Source organism: Bactrocera dorsalis, chromosome 3, assembly GCF_023373825.1.
Source record: "Bactrocera dorsalis isolate Fly_Bdor chromosome 3, ASM2337382v1, whole genome shotgun sequence".
NCBI classification, from domain to species: Eukaryota; Metazoa; Arthropoda; class Insecta; order Diptera; family Tephritidae; genus Bactrocera; species Bactrocera dorsalis.
In genome coordinates this window covers 54238268-54260053 of record NC_064305.1, presented here as the reverse complement: position 1 = coordinate 54260053, position 21786 = coordinate 54238268, and the positions used below count along the sequence as shown (strand labels likewise).

At 33.6% G+C, this 21786-nt stretch overlaps 1 protein-coding gene across 9 annotated transcripts in view; it reads right to left on the bottom strand.

Moving 5' to 3' along the window:
* Positions 1-2603: 2603 nt before the first annotated feature.
* The window catches only part of LOC105227660 (protein N-terminal glutamine amidohydrolase), a 46480-nt gene continuing 27297 nt past the window's right edge, over positions 2604-21786 (bottom strand). For all 9 annotated transcript variants that reach the window (XM_049453804.1, XM_049453806.1, XM_049453807.1 and 6 more), the window contains 4 exons: positions 19391-19544; positions 12805-12953; positions 11792-11916; positions 2604-11689 (listed from right to left, as the gene is read on the bottom strand). In XM_049453804.1, the coding sequence (XP_049309761.1) occupies positions 11556-11689; positions 11792-11916; positions 12805-12953; positions 19391-19544 (562 nt within the window). In that variant the 3' untranslated portion in view covers positions 2604-11555. The remainder of the gene's footprint in view (positions 11690-11791; positions 11917-12804; positions 12954-19390; positions 19545-21786) is intronic.

Here is a 21786-nt window from a genome sequence, read left to right as displayed (position 1 = left end):
TACGCCTTAAAGTTACCATTTCTTCGCCAGTGATAAAAATTTAAAGAATAAACTATGTTTTCAAGCTCTTAAAAAATTCATAAAAATTGTAAAGAATTCTACACTACTGCAGTCAACATTCCCCTTAATCTATAAATAATTTTGTCATTACTGAGATTAAATACAAAAAAATATATAACTGCACTTCACTGAGGGATCATTGTAACATTTCAAGACAAGTGCAACGTATTTTTTTAATTGTATATAATTAACGGATTCCCAAAAAATCTACAAATAGTTAATTCATTAAGTGCTGTTATTCCCAGCCAACAACCTTGAAATTATTACTCCTCCTTTCTCAATATAAGCAAAGGTATATTTGAGACTGCACCTTGCCAGCACAGTACTCCCAACTCTGCCTGTCATTCCCGTGAGCCTACCGACTCGTTTAATGTCAACGACAGTACAGTAATGCTTAGTGATTAGCAAGCTGCTTACTCTCACACCTGCTCTTCTTCTTCTCAATCTAATCGCCTATGTCGCAAATGCTCTTAACAGGGTGTTCACTCTTAAATGGGCGAAGTTCTCTTTACGTCATTAATTACAATAATCATTATGATGATTCCATTTTTGATGCCCTTCGTGCTACAACAAAGTTGCAGTCTCTTTGTATATACATATGTACATACGTATTTAGAAATCTCCTGGTGCTGTAACTTCTGAGGGTTGTTCTGAATTACGTTACAGTTTAAATTTTGAATCCTAAATTCCTTGCGCCATTATTTTATCGTGATTTAGAATTGTTATTGCTTTCCTAATACATACTATTAAAATGAAGAATATCTGTTTAAATGGCGAAATTCTTATAAATCTGTTTATGAACTGCTTTTTGAAATACCCACCACGATAGCGTAAGTATCAAACCTACCACCCTGGAAAACAAATCTCAATACATCATATTTGAACTTCAAATATTTCCCGATAGGAGCACGGAATGACAAGAAGTTTAATGTCCCAGTAGCGTAACATGGGTCCTGGATATACTTACATATGTACATTATTGGTCTAAATTTATATATGTATAATACTAATAAAGAAGCGTATTTTATAAACCTACTTCTACAATGACCATAATAAACCAGGAGTTTTACAAGCCTTGCTTTGATGAAGGTGGCATTTATTATTTTCGTAAAATACATATACATATGTACATACTTATGTATGAGTATTCAAATGAAAAATTGTGTCAAGGGCGACGTAAACCTTTAAATTGCAGAAAACGTGAACAAACGTTAATTTAGGTTGCACTTAAGCTTTAATAACCTTTACAAATATAAAAGTTTTCCATACAAGGAGTGATGTTGGATCAGTCAGTTTGTCTCACAGCTATATAATGATATAAGTGGGCCGATGTGAATAATTTCTTCGTGATTTGCACTGCTGCCTTAGATAATAATACTTACCAAATTTTGTGAACAAATCTTGTCAAATTAGAAGGCTTTCAATACGAAGACTGTAGTTTAATCGATCAATACGGGTATGTACATAATGACAACTACATATAAGGTACCTACGCTGTATTGGTTCGATATCGGCGGCTCCGATAAATGAGCAACTTCTTTGGGTAAAAACACGGCGTTGACTTAATCAGCGCAGCGCGTTCCACTAATCATTTATATATTACTTTACAAGGTATCCGAAGTTTCCTTTTGGAAAGTAGATGTGAGATTTTTGACTTTTGTTTGGAGGTTGTAAGCCACAGAAATAAGAACGAAAGACGGTTTTCATATATTTTATAATTTTTAATAAATTTATTTCGATTTATGCAGTTTGAGGGAAAGCGTAACAAATTGTGGAAAAAATACTTATTCAATATTTAGTTATTAATATTGTGTTTAGCTTATTTATGTGCGTTGTTGTTGCATATTACAAACAATATGCATACACATATGCATGTATGTAAGTGTAAGTAGAACAGTATTGTATATATGTATGTATGGGTATGTATGCCCACATTCATAACTTCACTTTTCAGAATGGATTTCGTCGGAGTTTTAAGCGAATGTTTCGGGTGCCATGCCGCTGCTTCTGTTAAGTCCGTATGTGTATAGGTATATGTGTTTGGGTTTTAAGTTTGCTGCTTGCAACTCTTATTCCCAAGAGATTTGGTTTCGATCCGTAGATTATGCGATTATCTTAAATAGTTGTGTTCTTGCAGCTTTGCTGCCTTATCCTGCGTGTGAATGCTGCTTAAGGATACTTGAAGGTGTTGCCTTTAAATATTATTTTATTCTAAATTAATTGCATCGGTTTTATTAGCTTCTGGTTGCATTTTGTTCTGTTTCATCCACTTTGCATTGCCTTAATTGATGTTTTTATATTGTTTATATACCATATTTTATTATTATTTGTAATATTTTGAAAAAATTGTTTAAACTAATTTACACATACATACATACGTATACAAACATGTGTATAGAGCTTACATACGATTCTTTTGCATAAAAATAAATGCCTTTCGAAAATAGTACTAACGCGCTTGAAACCATTTCACAACATAAACATCCGAGTATCTGTGTGACTTTCGTTTTCTATTTTATTGTGTTCGCTTATGTTTCAGTATATTTATATTTGTTTTTTTTTTAATTAAGCACTGCTGTTATATTATTAAACACATGTTTTTTCTTTGAAGTATAAATGCTATATTGAAATTGTATTTATGTCGTTATTGTTGCTAACATTTTTAAATTTAACATTTTTATTAAAATCGGCTCCTCTTTGACTATTTTAAGTTTTTAGGTCCTATTACGGGTTTCAACTCAACTGCATTTCGCTGGAATTGTTGTCAAACTTTAACTTTTTTGGGGTATTACGGGTTTCAACTACATATGTGTCAGTGTGGTTGACTAGAATATCAAAAAATTTCAACTGCCACCAAGAATACGTTTATTTAGGAAAAATATTAATAGAAAATGAAAAATAGAATGGGTAAATAAACTATTTATATATCGTTACCTAAAATGTTGACTATTTTATTTTATTTAATTTATCTATATTACATAGAAAGGTGAACAATTTGTTGAGCTTGTGGAGAAAAATGCCGAAACTGGAAAAGGCAAGCTACAATTTGGAAAATAAAAATAAAGGACAAAAAAACCGGTACAAATTACTTTCCCTAGGAATGTATTATACTTTTTAAGTAAAATTTTTGAAGGGTTTCCTATTCAGTCATTTATGTACTATCCGCTACGATTAATAGAATTGTTTTGATTTTTCGTTTACAAATTTTCAGCTGTTTAATTATCTGTCAAACATTCACTTTCTAATTTCCGGCAATACCTATGAAACTTCAACTGAAAATAGTTGAAGTTCTTAATACTAAAAGAGGGTTTAAATGATCTGAACTTTAATTACTTTAACTTCAATTTAACTGAGTGCAGTTGCAAACCGCAATAAGGATAATAACGTAAAGTTATTGACAAAATACAACAAAGCTTCAATTCAAAATCAGTCCCGATGTCATTAAGTGTAGTTGCACATGTGAAACGTTCCTGTTTTCCCTATTGTTTCTCGATATTCTTGGATTGTTAATCCATAGTTCTCGACAGAAAAAGTAGTTTAGTTTTAAAGGAAGGAAGAGAAAACGTCAATTTCTTTTATATTTAAAAAATTATTAAAGATCTTTTTCTTGAGTTTGATCGGTCAGTTTAAACGACAGCTATATGCCATGTTGGTCCGATCTGAACAATAAAAACATTTTCTATACAAGGACATGAGTTTGACCGATCAGTGTGTGTGACAACGATATGCTATATTTGACCGAAAACGGCGATTCCCGCAGAAGCTTCTTGATGTGAAAAGGACGTATGCAAACAAACTGAGGGAGTAATTCGGGAATATAATATACGCGATCGACAAAGGGACATAACTAAATAAATTCAACTCATCACAATGTATATACTTTACAAGGTTTTCTTTCGTGTCAAATTCAATCAACTTTTTCGCGGTATAAAAACTACGTCTATTGCGCTCCACTCAATTAAGGAACTCAACTATAAGCATTTAAACTAGAATTGTAAATTGAAGTTGTATTGATTAGTCATGGATATAAATATGATTATTTCTAAGGAATGTCCGGTTGCTCGCCAATCCGCTTTATTGGTCAACAATTCTTCAGCATTATTACAGGTTCATCTTTCTCATATTGAAACTATACGAAACTCTATAAATGTTTCAGACTTGCTTGATAACCAATATTTAACTAGATATTTAAGGTTACGGTCGTCGAACGAAGTTACGTCCTTCTCATTTTTGATAACAGGGAGTTGCACATAGTTTCAATGTGGAAGTTACAGCCGTTTCTTTCGCAGATTTATTTAGAGGAACTTCATTTCATATACCAAAAATTACATTAAAAATTATTACAAAGCCATAAGGTTGACATTATAACTTTAACTCTCTTGACGCAAGAAGTTCAAAGAGAATCATAATACACAACTTTTTATGCGAAATTAGCTGAAATAATTGAAAAAATTTCATTAGCAAAACAAACATTTCGAAAACAACTTTTTTTTGCCGCAATTTCGAATTTCAATATCGATCGAGTTGAGTAGTAAATTGTAGTAGCGATTCATTCATGTGCATTTGTAGTAATACAAGTAAAAGACAATAACTGTATCTGACCAATAAAATCAAATAAAAAGAATAATTATTAAAATTAGTGACTTCTGGCTGTAGATAACAATGAAATGCACAGCGAATTGAATTTAACATTTTCAAATTTCACTGAATTATTTTAGAACCATAGGTGTATGCAGGTTGTTTTCATTTTGATCGTTGAATTCCACAAAAGCCATTACTGAGTGAAGTCAAAACGCAACTAACAGGACAAATATCAATTGATAATGCAATATCAACAGTTAACCTTAGCGGCTATAATAAAGAGAGCACAAGTTCAAAAATGTCATAAGTTTGAATTTTTGCTAATAACAACAATAACATTTAGCAATAAAAAACCAACTTGGTTAGTCCAATTTGGTTTGTGGAACTTTTGATGATGTGATTTTAATGTCCATTCATCAATTTGTTTTGCCCGCTGATTGCAGCTTGCCTTTTACAGTTAGAGCGCAATTGTTATTTTTGTTGCTTTTACCATTTATATTTTTGCATATTTAGTTGTATTCGAATATTTATTGCTGCCGTTATTTTTGTTTATTTTAACTTGGTTTTGTGACTGTGTGAGTAAGCGGGTGTGTATGTATGCATGAAATTTAGAGACTTCGCACGTTTGAGTACTTTTAGTCTTGACTTTACATGGCATTCGCTTAATTTTCTGCACCGTTATTTGCGTTATTATAATTCCTAATTTGATTTGCATGTGTAATTTCAATGTTCTTGTTCTTGCTACATTGTATAACTTCTTCGTTTTTATAAAATATTCACCTAACTACATTATATTGTTTACCAACTTTACATACTCGTTCCCTTTTATGTAATTATATTGTTTATTATATTTATTTTATGTGTCATTAATGTTCACATCGATCCTATTTGTGTTTTGTATTATAATTCGTAGGTTTTAATATAAAATGTCTGCTTACATATATATAAACTAAATTAAATTACTTATCATACAATCCAAAAACTAAGTATAAGCATTTAAAGTAAGTGAAATGTGTTCAAAATCCATTTTAATTAATTGTTAAAATATTTAAATTGTGTTTACCCGTAATTTTTTGGAACGAAAGTTCAAAAGGTTCCGTTTTAAAAGCGTTACAAGGTGCAAAGCGTCAATGCGGAGAGGCGTCAAAGCTTTTCGACTGCATAATTCAACACCGTTTAAATGCTTTGACCTTAGAACATTTAAACAATTCTTAATTAATGCTTCACAGTGGCATTGTCATTTGAGTATTTGGCTTCGAACAAATACTTTAAACGAGTATATATTCTTATATTATGTTACTAATATTTTGGTGAGTTTTTAGAAATACTGTACCACGCATTATTATTTGTTTATTACAATTTATTTTTTTTTTAATTTTTAAAATATATGTAATTAAGCGATGTACTATTAATACTTCCGTATTATAGGCAGGGTTGCAAATAACTCATTAAAAAAATTTAATTGTCATTTGAATTAATTCTTTAATTTTTTATTTTGTAATGTCGAAAAACTTAATTAAAAGTAATTTTTAAATTTTTAATGCCCAGTGATGTATGGAAAAGAATTTAGATAAAATACGAGTCTAAAAATAAAAAATCCGTATTAAAATTTTATTTTTAACTTTTAACTCCAAATTCCTCATCGATAAATTTAAAAAATGAAATTTCAATCACTTAACTAAGAATTAAAAAAAAACTGTGTTAGAATTACCGTTTTGAACTAAAGCTCAACAGAGAGCCATAAATTAACTCTCTAGAGCAAACTGACATATTTTGATTAATTATATTTTATCAATTCTGAATTCTGTTTTGCATATTATGAATTAAATGCTTAATTTTTACCAATAAATTCAAAATAAAATTTCAAATTTTCCTATCAGAAAAAATAAAAATAATAACAAAATCGGAATTAAAAATTCAAATTTTAATTTTTAATCTCAACATCTTGGAAGCCTAACGTTTATTCTATTTATAGAATTATTATAGAATTTTAAAATATTTTTCAAACAACTATGCCTTTCGGTAGTATATAAGTAATATATATTCTCTGGGTAAAAGGTTTCTTTTTGCTCGGAAGTATCATTTAGCGAGCATATAATGCAGGTGAATTGAAATTAAAAGGCAATGCGACTTTAATATGGCACCTGAATAAGACATGTCGGCTCATCAACATTGCTAAAGCGAGTGTTGTAATCATTCATCAAATGCCTACACAACCAAAGAAATTACTGCCAGTCCTTCAGTTAAGTCCGCCACACCTAACAAACTTAATATCGTTCATGACGAACTAAATTGTTTTCATGTCACACGCACTGTCATAATCTCTATTTCCTGCGAGTTTTGCAATAATTTTGTGTTCATGCACGTCGAGCACCTCTTTTGTTGGTAAAAATTACTATTATTTAGAAATAATATATAAAACACTCTCAAATATCTCCTTACACTGTTATATACAATCTTTCAAGGGATTTTCGTTTTTAACTTGGAATACATATATTTTTCACTTGATTATTTTTTTGTTAAATATTATTTTGTATATATAATATGCATAAATTGTATTCAAGCATGTTATTTTTATTATTTTTACGTTTTAATTTTTATTATAGCATATTGTTAAAGAGTTGTGAAAGAGTTCAAAAATACAAAACTTTAAGTATCTGGATTAAGACAGCAATTTATGTGACTGGCTTAGAATTTACAACATTTGTGGTTGGGCGTGTGGGTGTTCTTGTTATGGGTGTCAACGTGAGTTACAATTTTAACGTATAAGTGTGGTAAGTATAACCTATGGGTGTGTGTGTGTGGATGTAGAGAGTCAAAAGCTTACGAGAAACACCATCGAGATAAAGATTTAGTTATACCGTTAAATTTTTGTATAAATATCATCATTGTAATAGCTTTGTATGCATTATCTACCACATGTGTATATGTATATATATTTCTTCACATATGTATGTACATAAGTATACTATAAATATTTATAGCTGCTTTCAATTGAGTTTAAATTGAATTGATAAATTCACCAACCGCTTAAATTACGAATAGTATGTATAAGTATATAGTAGATGAGTTTAAATACTTTACGCTTATAATATTTAGCATGTATACAATATATTTTTGTTGTTGTGTTTTAAAAATTATGGTTTAACTTTAAGACTTGCACAGTGAAAATATTCTTTTTTACATATGTATGTTTGCATGTATATAATAACTTCGCTCCGCTTTTGCATGGTTAAGCAAATACAGTTATTTGTGTGTGTTCATTTTTTGTTTAATGTACTTAGTGGCTTTTATTTACCTTTATCGCTTATGTTTTCAGTTTCGGTTTATATTTTACATTTATTTTCTAAAGTTTAGACATGTTTAATATATATATATATATATATATATATATAATTTAATATGAAAAGTTTAGTGCTTTTCATTTCATTTATGCTTAGATTTTTGCATTTGCCTTTATTGCATATATTTTATAAATTTTAATGAAAAGTTCGCTTATTTTAAGTTGCACTAAAATGCATTATCTCAATATATTGCATCCATAAAAATAGTACGATAATAATAAATAGTAGTCGTAGTATATGTAAGTAATTAGTAGTAGAAATAATGTTAACTTGTGTTTTTGGGCCATTTTTATTTTTATTTTTTTCGAAAAAAATATTTTTTTTTAACATTTTGGCAACATTGCTTTTTAAACAGTTCATAAGGCTACTCGTACTGAAATAGAATTTTGGCTAAACTTAAATACAGGGTGGGACCGTTGCTGCTACTGCGTGCTATTTCAATATTTTTTCCATTGGAAGTAAAAAAGATTTCCATCAGTTTACAAGTACCAAAGAAAATCTCTAAACTGTAATGTATGCGTTACATAAGTTATGAATACAATAATAAGAATAAACAAGCACGAGAAGACTAATGATCGTGTTAACATGAAGGCCGTTATGTAGAACTATATTGTAACTTTTTTTCCAGTCCTCGTGTAAAATCGCGAGGTGAAATAATTACTATTACCATAACACAACTTAAGTGGTACAAGAGAACTTCTTATTAGATAACTCACTTCGTAGATTAACATATCAATAGATAGGTTTCCATTAAAATTTTTGGCTCTTAATTCTGAGTGCGGAGAAGATGTATATTGTTAACTGGAAGAAACTGGTTAGGCTAGAGTAATTTTTATTAAAAATGTAAAAAATTCTTAGAGCTTAATAAATATAAAGTTTACCTAAATTGAATGCGTTTACATTAGTGTTAGCCTCGAAGACTGCAGAGATTTGTTATTTACTCCTGTGAGATGTTTTATAAATTTGAAAAAATTTTATTTGCTGAAAAATACCACAACGATCACTTCGATGCACTGCCTTGTTAAGCACTTTCAAACAAATGTTTGGTAATGTGAAGTCCATTATTATTTGCTGGTGCGGATAGATTGGACTACTAATATACAATAAAATATTATATTCATATCTCTAATTTAGTTGAGTATAAAAATGTACACATTTAAAAATCGTTTCAAAAATATTACTATGTATATGTTGGAGTATAATTGATGAAAAATAATTTAGATAATTTCATGTAATAATTGATATAATTAATTTTATGTAGAATACAAACTTATTTACTAGTGTAACTTTCAAGGGCAATTGATTTGCGAAACTTAACTTTTTTTAGAAGACTCATCACAAGGCAATTTAAATTGTAATATCTTTTTCTTTAATTGAATTATTATTTATTAATTATTAGTTTAATTATTGTTTTTTTATTATTAAAACAGTGGCATTTGAATTAATATATCAAAGTTTTTTAAAAAATTCAATACTACATACTTATGTATATGCATATCGATAATTTATTAATATGCCCATGATTTAAAACGACTTAAATCGACTTAGATAGTAAATCGAAATTAATTTAAGGTATTCTAAACAATTAATTCGGAACCGGTAATCATATTTTGTACCTTAGATATGCCCTATCAATATGAAACAAATTTTTCGATAAAAAAGGTGTAAGTAATATTTCAAAGTCTTCCATAAAATCAAAAGCTAAAGTCGACTTAAGCAACTTTAGCTGCTGTTTGAGTTATATATTAAGGTTGTCAATTTAAAGTCTGACTTTTGCAATTGAGGCTCAACTTTCTTTTCGCAATTGAAATTCTTTCATCAAAATATGAATAAATGCATATATATTTCTTTTGCAACTTATGTGTTTACATATCTCATATGGGCGTTCAACGACAATTAAGAAATTGTGAACTTGAGTGTAAATTTTTTCAAAAGACTATTAATGGTACTGTGCCTGCGCAAAATCACCAACTCAGGCACACGACACACCAACTCAGAAAACATTTTCGGGCTGTTTGCTGTAGCAATGAATTAAGAGTGCCTCAGAAATAACAGAGTTGTTGCACTAATTAATTAGTGTGACTTTAAAAATTTGGATTAGGTTATAATAAACTGGATCAAAATTTGCCGAATGCATATTGCATGGTGACTGGCTAATATTATAATAATATATAAAATATTTTTTTTTTGTATTTTCTTCGAATTTCTATCGCTGAATTATAAACCTTAGTATGTTTTTTTCCTCAGTTAATTATATTGTTTTATATTTTGTTGCTTCTAAGCATGCATCTGAATACAAAAATACGTTATCATTATAATTACGATATTGTTACGTCTTTTTTAGTTATATAAGCAGATATTTATTGTAAATGTAATAGTTCATGTATTTATTACTAACTATATATTAGTTAATATATTTTCTATCTGTTTTCTGATTTAAACATTAATTTAATATTTAATAGTTTATGTTGTGTTATCTTTGATTACAAAGTTCTTTCCATTCTTATCTATTGCCTTCCGCCATCATTATGCCACGAAATGCATATACCCCACTGAATATTTATACCCTTCCTCCCAATGCGCCACAAACGTCGACACATGCCAATAGCAGCAACTTATAAGAGATTCCGGCAGACGTCTAGCTAATGTTGTTGTTGATGCCGATGCGTCTGGTGCCCGCAACCATCCGTCGGTCAACAGTCGATTATTCAATCAAGCATGAAGCCATCAACAGCGGCCATTAAAGCCAATGAATCCATCAAATTCTACTTGGTATGCTAGCGCCAATGTCGGCAAGGATGCTTGGTTATAAATATGAGCAGCCAACAACAACAGCAGCAAATAGAATGGCATGCATAAAAGTTGAAAATATTCCTCGGCATAGTGCATACTTGGAAAGTATTTTTTACTGAATGCTGGCAAAGCATTCTAGTCCAGAGTTGCGAGGTGCAGGCGGTAGGACTGCTTATGTAGTGCTGCGCATAATAGAAGCATCGTCAATCGGAATGAACCGAAAGGCCAAATCGGCACTTGTTGGAGGATCTTGCAGTCGTTAAAGCTTAGCAGCAGTGCTTGGCTAAAGCTAAAGGTAATTTTGTGTAGTATGCAAATTAAGTGACATTTTCAGCTGTTCATTGATAGCCTGCATGGCATTCGTGCGCCGAGTGCAAGCGAGCAATTTGAGTGCGGCATTGAAGGCAACTTTTGCTGACGATAATAAGGTTCGCTTGACGGCCGCTGCATTGGCTTCTGAAACCAGCTATAACTTATTCATGTTGTCCTCAATTCTGCCCCCCCTACTTATTGGCATGCGCTGCTACTGTTATTGTTATTTATTTGATCTTTACGTTGACACTCACGACATCGCATCACTGCCTGCAAAACGTTGCCAGACCCTTGATGCACTCCCTATTGCTATTAAATAATTCATCTAAGCGTAAACAACTGGTCCAGTTGCAACTCTTTCGTTTTCTCATTTTCTACTGCAAGTGCACATGCGGCGTTTTGGCGCTACTGTCGGTTCGTTAACTTAACTGGCACTTCATTGATAGCTGTTCAGCACTGTTGATATTATTTGTTGTTCTGCTGCGCCACCACATTCGGCGCCTTGTAGAAGGTTTGCACGAATTCCGAGAGGCTGTAGACGGTGCCGGGTCCTTTGCCCGCATTCATGCAGATAAAGTCACCCAAACTATGCGCATTGCCTGGAGGGGGATTGAAATGATAAAAATAAATTAAATGAAATTCAAACCCAATAACATCATAATCGAATAGTAAATGCTAAATAAATGCCTGAAATGTCTTACTGCTTGACTGTATGGGCGGGTATGAGGGCGGTGGTTTTATCCAACTGCCATCTGGCCTTCGCATGTGGCGGCGGTCGGATGAGAATTCACTTAGATATGTTTCTGCGGGTATGACTCTGAAGTACCTGCAAATAAAATGATAATGATGCAAATGCCATCAGATGCTATACTATATTCAATATTTCAATAAATTAGTGTGAAATGCATAATTTTTCAATGTTATCAACCCAATAAGACGATATAAATGAAATTTGCAAAGTCACGACTTGTTTCAAGAAATCAGTATTTTTCTTCGATTTAAGAAAACATACAGAAGCACATATTGAGCTTTCTATTTGCGGGTTTTATAACTATTCTACAAGGTTTAGTTCTCTCGAGGATACCCAGAAGTGAGCACCAGCTCAAGTGAGCTTCCAGTGTATCGTTTAATGTTTGCCTAGTAAAATTTTGGTCATCTGCTCGATATTCTTGTGGATTTATTGGTACACTTATTTATTTCTGAACTTCATTGATTTATAAGTTCTGTAACTTGTCCAATTCCTGGATATCGTAGACAATTATTGACGAAATTCACTCATAAACAGAGCTACCTTCCTATATAAATCGATTCCTAACTCCTATTTCAACCGAATATGAAGATCTGAATATGTTTTTCCAAATATAGAAGACAATTGCACATACGTTTTCCAGCTTCATCATTTAAAATGCTTTTTTAATCACGAAAGGGCATTAATTATGTATTAAATTCATCAAAAGATACGCGTATATGACGTACACACGGGTCAGAGATAGGTAAAGAGTTCTGCTAAAAAATTGCAAGTTTTTTTCTGTAACAATTATTGGATGGAGGTTCCGTATCTTATATTCTTCGCAGTTCCCGGTTTTTTCTCTACTTCCCTGCTTATAACGTCCATTTTCCGAAGCAATTTGACATCTCACAAACCACGAGAAATTTAGTACAAACATTTTCTTAATGCCATCTATTCTTCGATCTAAACCGCATAACTACTCACCTGTGATGTTCCGGTCTCAGCGCAAGATCCGAGCGAAACGTTTCTGTTACGTACTTGTGAAAATATGTAGGAAAAGGTAGTGTCGTGTCCAAGTCAAACACCAAGCAGCGATTTGGCGATGGATTGTGCATAAAGAAAACGTGGTAATCCTAGAAGAAATAAAAGATGAAAATTTAGTGCAAAACGCTGCAAATATATTTGAAATGCATATCTATATTACGTGGAACAGTAAGAATACAGTTATATGTAGATGCCTAAATATACTCAAACAAGCCTTCGCATATACATATATGGAAAAATGTTGTAATGCAGAAAAGAAAGAATCTAACGAAAAAATAATAATAATAAACTGCATTACATGTTCGTGGTGCGGGGCCTGACAAGGCCTCAACTGGTAGCGGTAATAGGCGGACAAAAACACAGAGCCCTAGGGGACTTAAGACTGGCATGGAAGAGAAGTACTATAACAGCAAATATACACGCTCACATAAAAAGAAAAAACACATTTATAAACATATACTTCTAAATATATAAGCACGAATGTAGATTTTTAAAGGTAAATGCTGGATGAATTTTTTGCTGGCTCTGTAATTGTAGTTGTGAACATTAACGCCGACGGGTATTTTGTGCACATGCCACGTACAACATGCTATACGCCATTTACACGCTAAAATAACAACAAATAACGGCTACTGGTGTGGTGTGTATGATGCTCATTGAGCCATTGCGCCATCCGCCACAAACTTCCCTCGCCGACCGTAAAATTGGCGCGCCTTCAAGCTTTTACTGGCCTCGGCATGTCAGCCATCAAGCACATAATTTCTTTATTTTATTAGTAGACAAATTCGCAAAATTCACGAATAACCTCCAATTGCTGCTAGCCAGCCTAACTACGCGCTTGCAGGCCGCACTGAAATTGGCTTTTCCATTTAGGCTCGGCGCTTCATGTGCAATTGCTATTTTACTCTATTTTTTTTTTTGAATTTTTTACTTTGTGCTCCGAAAAGTAGGCAAAGAAGAAACTCGAGGGCGGCTACTTAGAGTACGTAGTTAGCCAATATGACTTTATTAATGCATGCACGGGAAAGGTTAAGTGTATTCGTGAGATTTTACTTGTACATAAAAAAATTTACGAACAAACCAAGCGCCCATAGAATTGTGAACGGCCAAGGATAAGCCTAGAACACGCAGAATAAGCAATCAGCCAACAAGTCAGAACAGCCTTTGCCTTTTTTCGAGCTGCGAGCCAACATACCAAATCGCCACCGAATTTTCACGGCATTGCAACTACAGTAACAATACAGTTAGCACAGCGGCATGAAGCTTTGTGTGACCCTGGCCACGTAGTTGAAACTACTTTTCGCTAATAAAATGGAAGCAGACCATACATCACTCTCCAGTCATCTCACCAGCGAACCCGTTGGCTGAGTAAATTCATACATAATTGATGACGCCGATCGGTTGTGATGGCCTGGTCACAGCCTCTGTCTGAACTGCAGCTGCTCTGCTGCACAGGGTGGTAGTCACCGGTGTAACTGCAATGCATTTTCTAAACAGCCCTTCATCGACTTTTTTGCGCTTGTGTTGTGTATTTAATGTTTGACAGTGGCCGGATGCCAATGACTAATGATTTCGAACGTTGCTTTTCGGTTTCACCGTATACGTAGTACATTAAGTACTTCAGACAAATATAATGTGACCTTTATTTGGAGAGAAGAGTAAAAGTGTAAAACGGCCGCATTTGCTGTCCTAATTTTAAGAATTTAGAAATCTCTTTATGGTGTCTATTAGCAATTTCAAAGAGAATTTAAAGTCAAAACCATTCAATGTTTATATGAAAGTGATTCACAAGGTTCGGGTCGATTTCAGGATTGTATCACACCACGGCCTCAAGAAAGATAATATTATTATTTAACAGTAATGAGTGTTGTGTGATTAAAAACTTTAAAAGGGGAAAAATCATAAGGGTTCATCCAGAGCGATTAAAATAGATCATACTTTGACGAATTATTCTGGAAGTAAAGAAACAGAGTACTTCGGACTGAGTAGGCAATTGAGAAGCAAAGTCTTCTCTCGACGAACAAAAACCAAACTCTATAAGTTACTCATAACTCCCGTCCTGCTATATAGTGCAGAGGCTTGGACGATGACAACAACTGCTGAGTCGTCGTTGCGAGTTTTCGAGACAAAAGTTCTGCGAAAGATTTATGGTCCTTTGCGCGTTGGCCACGGCGAATATCGTATTTGATGGAAAGATGAGCTGTATGAAATATATGACGACATTAACATAGTTCAGCGAATTAAAAGACAGCGGCCACGCCGGCTAGGTCATGTTGTCCGAATGGACGAAAACACTCCAGCTCTGAAAGTATTCAACGCAGTAGCCGCCTCCACTCCGTTGGAAGGACCAAGTGGAGAAGGACCTGGCTACGCTTGGAATATCCAATTGGCGCCACGTAGAAACGACTGGCGCGCTGTTGTTTACTCGGCTATAATTGCGTAAGCGGTGTCTATGCCAATTAAGAAGAAGAAGAAAGAAAAAGAGATTGAATTTCTTTAAATAAAGCTTTATTACAAATGTATTTGAATAAAAAGTTTATGTATCGACACTCTGGCGACTACCGAATAACATCTTTCAAGAGGACATCTATGCGCGACAGTGCTCGCGACCAGTGCTCTTTGAAACAAATCATCATCTATATAAGGCTTGCTAGTAAAGTTATACTCGTTTAGCATACAACCCAACTAAAACTGTAATTGCTGAAGTTAACTGACCCAACGTTTATTACCACTTCGTTTACTATTATGTCAATAGAATCATGGTTGTAGAACACTAAAGTATGCTTTAAACCAAGCAAAGGTCGGTTTTTGGCAATTTCTATAAGGCCAAATGATACAACTAATTGTGTGTCAAAAAGAGGCGCATTTACCGAAACATCTTCCTATAAATCACCTAAATTTTTACTTATCATTACACCGGGTTTTCTAATAGGGATAGTATTATTTCGAAGAGTCGTTTCATTTTTAATAAGTCCTGATCTGTACATTTTTTTCATTGTATTCAGTAATGTTTGAAATTTCATTATCGAAAGATGTGCGCAAGAACAACGTTTGCAAATTAATCAATTTTATTATCAAAATAATCGTTCTTGCAAGAATTGCTCGCTATTAGTCGAATTGTTGAAAATTTCGAGCGCACTTTTCTTTTCATAACGTTCAAGTGCCAATAAGACCCGCTCGAAGTAATGGAAATATCGCCCCCGTTCTAGCAAGAGTTGCTGAAAACCGCATTTTGTCGATTTTAAGATGTAAGTACTGAGACTGTCTCAAACCCTAACCCAACGAAGAGAAAATTTCGGCTTGCATTCATATAAGATTGATCTCACTTAAGAACTGAAGCTATTGAACCAAAGTAAATGTGGAGAATTTGCTGATTTTGCCTTGGAAGATGCGAAGAAAATCCACAAATCATTCATGAACAAATATTACATTCACCTAAATTGAAAGTTTGGTAAGGTTTTTGGTCTGGTGGAATCATTGGTCCGTACTCCATTCGAAATGAAGCTGGTGACACTGTTATTGTCAATGGAGAGCGGTATAGATCGATGATAACCAATTGTTTATGGCTAAAATTGGAAGAAGATGATCGTGCCACACACCACGTACAACTATGTCCTTTTTCCCAAACGTCTATAGTTGATGACAGAGAGAGAGGGTGTGTGGTTCAAACCAATACATAAAATGTCAACCAGATCAATGTGAAGACTTATTTGAGATGATCTCTACACGAAAACCTACCGTCAATAAAAGTTACTGTTAAAGAAGTTTTTAATAAACAGAACACAGACAACATCTACGCTTCTAAAAACGTAACAAAATTATTTCAACGGTTCAACGTCGCCACCATTCAGCTGCTGCACTCCAGTAAAGATACCCTCTTCACATCCGGAATAAGTGGTTAACACTGGGAAAAAAGTCTACGATAGCAAGATGCTTTCGGAGGCGTTTTAAAGCAGTTAAGCAACACCTTCTTTAATGGAGAGATTTGAATCTTCTAGCAAAATTTTGCCTCAGCACGCTAGGCAACAATCACCCAGCAGTGGCCTAAAGGCAATGTTCCTGGTTGCATAGCTGCAAATAATTGGCCTCGAAGAAGTGTTGATTGTAATCAATTTGACTACAGTTTTTGGTCAGAGTTCAAAAAATTTACCTGTCGAATAGTTAGTTCAAAGTATGTAGTGGTTAGAAGTAAACTTCAAAAGGGTTATGTATCAATTTCAAGTTCAAGATCAACCAAATCATAAAAACGTTTAACCTTCTGCCTTTCAATTCAATGCATACGTACATTGTTGTTATTCATATTTCATCTGAAATCTGTTCAACTGTATGAATAAACAAGTAAGAGAGGGCTAAGTTCGCGTATAACCGAGCATTTAATAATATTGCGAATTGCAAGGATTAAAGCCAGAGAAGTATCTTCAATTATATAAGGTTTGTTAGTTATATGTAGCCTAGAGCGAGTTTTTACCTGATTTCATTCATTCTAAGCACAAAAATGCGCCGTTATTAGAAAAACACGAACAGAATGTCATATACCGAAGTTGGTTAAAATCGGTTGGGCGGGTCCGGAGATATGTGTATTCACCTAAAAGTGGGCGGTGCCACTCCCATCCTCCGTTTTGGCTATACCATCCCAAATTTAATGTCACCGTTTTATGGGGCGGGGCTACCATCCGATTTCACCCATTTTTAAACTGTCGGTTGGAGTTTTTATAATTTTTGATCTGGGCGAACTTGGTTGTTTTATATTATTTAGGAGATATGTATATTAAACTTATTATTTATATTACATTTTCAATCGATCCCTTTGCTACTGCGATCCCCTGTGACAAATTAGAGCTTTATATCTTAATGTAGTGCTTACGAACACACACCTTTTTTTTGACCAGGAAGCGCGCATACCTTACCAAGTTTCATCAAGATGTCTTAATTTTTTCAAGTTACAGCTTGCACGGACGGACGGACAGACAGACCTTAAAACAAGCCTAAAAATTTACATTATATTAATTTTTGTTGTATTAATATATCCATATGGTACGCACTTAACGACACACATGTGTGTTCTTTCACCGTACCGATTAAAGAGAGTATGTCATTCTCTCATGGAATACTTCAGCTGCTAATTGTTCAAATTTTCGAACATATTTTTGCATGTGTATAATAAATCTACAATTTGAAGATTGAGTTACAGAAATAGAAAATTCGGCAGGTTACCTAATAATGGTAAAGATAAAAAATAATTCTGAAGTGTTTGTGTGAGGAGTTTGAAATCTTCGCTAAGAAACACTTTTCTATCATCAATCAATTTTCAATTCAAAAGCATTATTTGTGTAAAAAGTGCAAATGTTCGCGCATTCGGCTGCGTCGAAAGGACGGCAGAGATGGCGTCAGTAAAGGAGACAAGGCACGTACGTGCGTTGAACATACCCAGGAACGTGCAGGGCATTACATGAATATGTTTATATACATATGTATATGAGCTGAAGTATAAATAATATTGTCGAATATATGTTAGGAGGGTTCGAAAAATTTATATATTCAAACAAATTATATAAAAACACTTTTTAATCATCAAATATACGTGCTTTGGGATAACTTTTTTAAGATTCGATTGACGACGAAGAATAAAGTAAACACTGACTTTCATATCACCTAAAAATTTGTGTACATAATAGTATTTTTTGACCACTTAGAGGTTTCGGATGCAATGTTTTAAGAATTATTTTAATTTGATAATAATTTAAATAAGTTTCTTTTGTGAAATCGATAAATTCAGCTAACATCTACGATCCCATCTGAACAATTTGTTCGGACATTATATCTTTGTCTCTTTTTAAGTTTTCCATACAAGGACTTGATTTTGATCAGGCAGTTTGTATGACAACTATATTCTATAGTTTCCGCAATTCGCGACCGCAACAAATGAGTAGCTTCTCGGGGAGAAAAGAACGTTTGCAAAATTTTCAGATCAACATCTCAATTACTGATGGACTAGTTCGCGTATATACAGGCAGGCAGACAGACAGAGCTAAATCTACTCAGCTAAGGGTCTCCGACGTATCCTTCTGGGAAAATTTAATAAACCTTGCTCAATGTATAGTACAAAGCAATAATTGGAAATCAGTTCAAATGTAATCGTTTTCAAACATATGAAAGTTACTCATACGCCCGTATGCTCTGTACTCTGCCCTAGCACACCCTAATCGAAGGATTGGATTTTTGCGAAGGATAGGGCGAAGAAAGAGTACATATTAGAAATGAATGTGTTGTGGCGTCTGTGTATAGAATTTGACACTAGCTTTGCAACAGTTTAAATATGGCAGCTGTGCGAAAGGGCGAAGTAACAGCATGCGAGCAGCAAGAAAAGTGGTAAGCGCTTACAAGTGCCACTTATGCGCGACAGAATGTGTTGCGCTTTATTTGAACATTGCAGCCTTCGTTGTTTTTTTTCGTTTTATTCTTTTTTCATGTATTCGACTTTCTTCTTTCGTACTTTACACACATTGTTGTTTGATTTGTTACTTACCCATATCACGACCTGATCATCGCCACGTCCTGCTTTTTGGCGCCATAGCGGCACCGTGCGCCCCTCATTTGACACGAACACCGCGTAGCACTTGGAAAGTTCATCGATGCGTGTTTTCTTCACTTGTTCACAAAGTTTCCAAACATTCTCTTCGCTACAAATACACAATTTGGAGGAAGGAGAAGAGCATTAGTACAAAGAATTTAAGTATGTAAATGAATAAATGTTTAGAATAAGCGGAATGCCTAAGAATGTTGAACTATACTTGTGCTCACCAAAAATATTCCAAATTCACATACATATGTACAATATGTAACTATGTTATCAAGTATTAGATGGTTGCGAGAAAATCAACAGTTTAATCACATCGCAGTGTGAACTTCTATTATATTTCGCTAGACAAACAACTTTTCTTTTATGACATTTATAATATCGCATCTAAACGCTTTCAAGACGATTTAATCAGCAGTATGAGCATAAAAAAATCTTGATAGTGCATTCTTAACTATTAAAGTAAGGTTTTATTAGACTCATTAAAGAGACTGCTACAAACTGAAAGATATATGTACATATGCATGTACTATAAAATGAGAGATGAAATAGTCTTTAATTTTCTGTAGTCCAAAAATGTATTATTTTAAATAGGGGTTGCCGAAAAGCTTCCGATGCCTCTCTTTTAAATATGTTGTAAGGTTTATTATATGTAACAAATATTAAATGCTTATTACAGACTTGTGAGTATTTTAAATAAAAAAATAGACTTGTCAGTTATTTAAAGGACCATATGTCTACTAGGCAGCTCTTGCAGCCCTTCTAAGGTTCCCTTATAAACAACAAAAAAAAGAAAAACGTTTTGCATACAAAAATTTTTTTTGGCAGTTGTATAGTATATCAACTATATAATGGCCCGATCGGAAAATTTTATTCGGAGATCGTAAAAAATAATCCAAATCAAATGTCAAATTTAGTGACGATACATTGTCAAATAATTTTCTACCTTTTTTGATTTTTCAGGTCGTATGGCAGCTGTACGCTATAGTGATCCGGCACCGGTTCCGACAAATGAACAGATTCTTGGGTAGACATGTGCATGTGCAAAATATATCTTAAAAACTGTGGAACTATCACTATTATTTTATTACTCCCAGCTATATACATTTATGATCATATAAATATATGAAATTCTATGTATGCAGATAAATATTATCTGATAATCTTATATATTAGACTAAGCCCCTCAAATGAATAAATCTCACCATGGTTTTCAGCATAACAGTAAGATAACAACAGAATAAATTTTAGCGTTTAATATTTTTGTAATTTTATAATCCGACAGTTATTTTGTTTTTGTCTCTGCGCCCAATTTTTTTTAATTTCTCACGAAAATGAAAAACGAATATTTTTAATTACAATTACAGGAAGTGAGAAAAGGAAGCGGCGAGCCGCAAGCAGCTGTGCCATTACCTCCGCACAACTGAACTTTTGCCTCGTCAGTAGCCAGTAATGCATCACATACTATATACCATATGTATGTAAGTAGAGAACGCAGACACGCCGCACTGTGTGCAGAATTATAAGCAAAACAACGAAAACAGTGCGAACTTTAACTAAATGCTAAAAAAGCGCACAATCAAAGTTATAAAGTAGAACAGTGTACATATGTACATATAAACATATTACACAGATATGCATGTGAATATGTGTGCGCGCGTGCATGTGTTAAAACTCAAGTGACCGAGCAGTCAACACTTGCAACGAACAAAAGTAGCAAAAGGCTAGGGACAACAATAATTTGTGCCAGCAACAGTTACATTCGGCGCATAACCCAACCAACCGCTTAATTTCACTGTGTTGAATTTTCGGAGGTTTTCGGGTGTTCACTTGCTCACCTGTCCACGAAGTGCTTACCTGTCAGCCAACCAGTCAGCGAGTGCAGCAGTTGTTCGGTTCATTTCGTTGATGGTTAGGTGTCTGCGCGAAACACAATTTTGGGAGGTTTTTCAAACTTCGCAGAAGGGCACACCGTTTTCTATTCACCACGAAGCCCTCTTAGCATGACCCACTCCTAAGTTCTTGCATGTACTTATGTTACGTGTGTGTGTGATAAAGCATTATGGGCAAACAAATACCCTACATACTCACACATTCATTCTTTCTCTAGTATTTAACACATAATATCATATGTACATATGGATGTGTGAAACATGATTTATCACAGGTGTTGTTGCATTTTTATTACGCCTTCACATGCTCACTTATGGTGCACTAGTTATGAAAGCTCTTAAACTTTCTTAAGTGCATTTTAACGATGTAATTAAAGTTGTTATAATTCATTGTAATTAATAAATAAGCATCTTCTTACTTTCTATACCAGCTTCAAGGAAACTCAGCAGAAA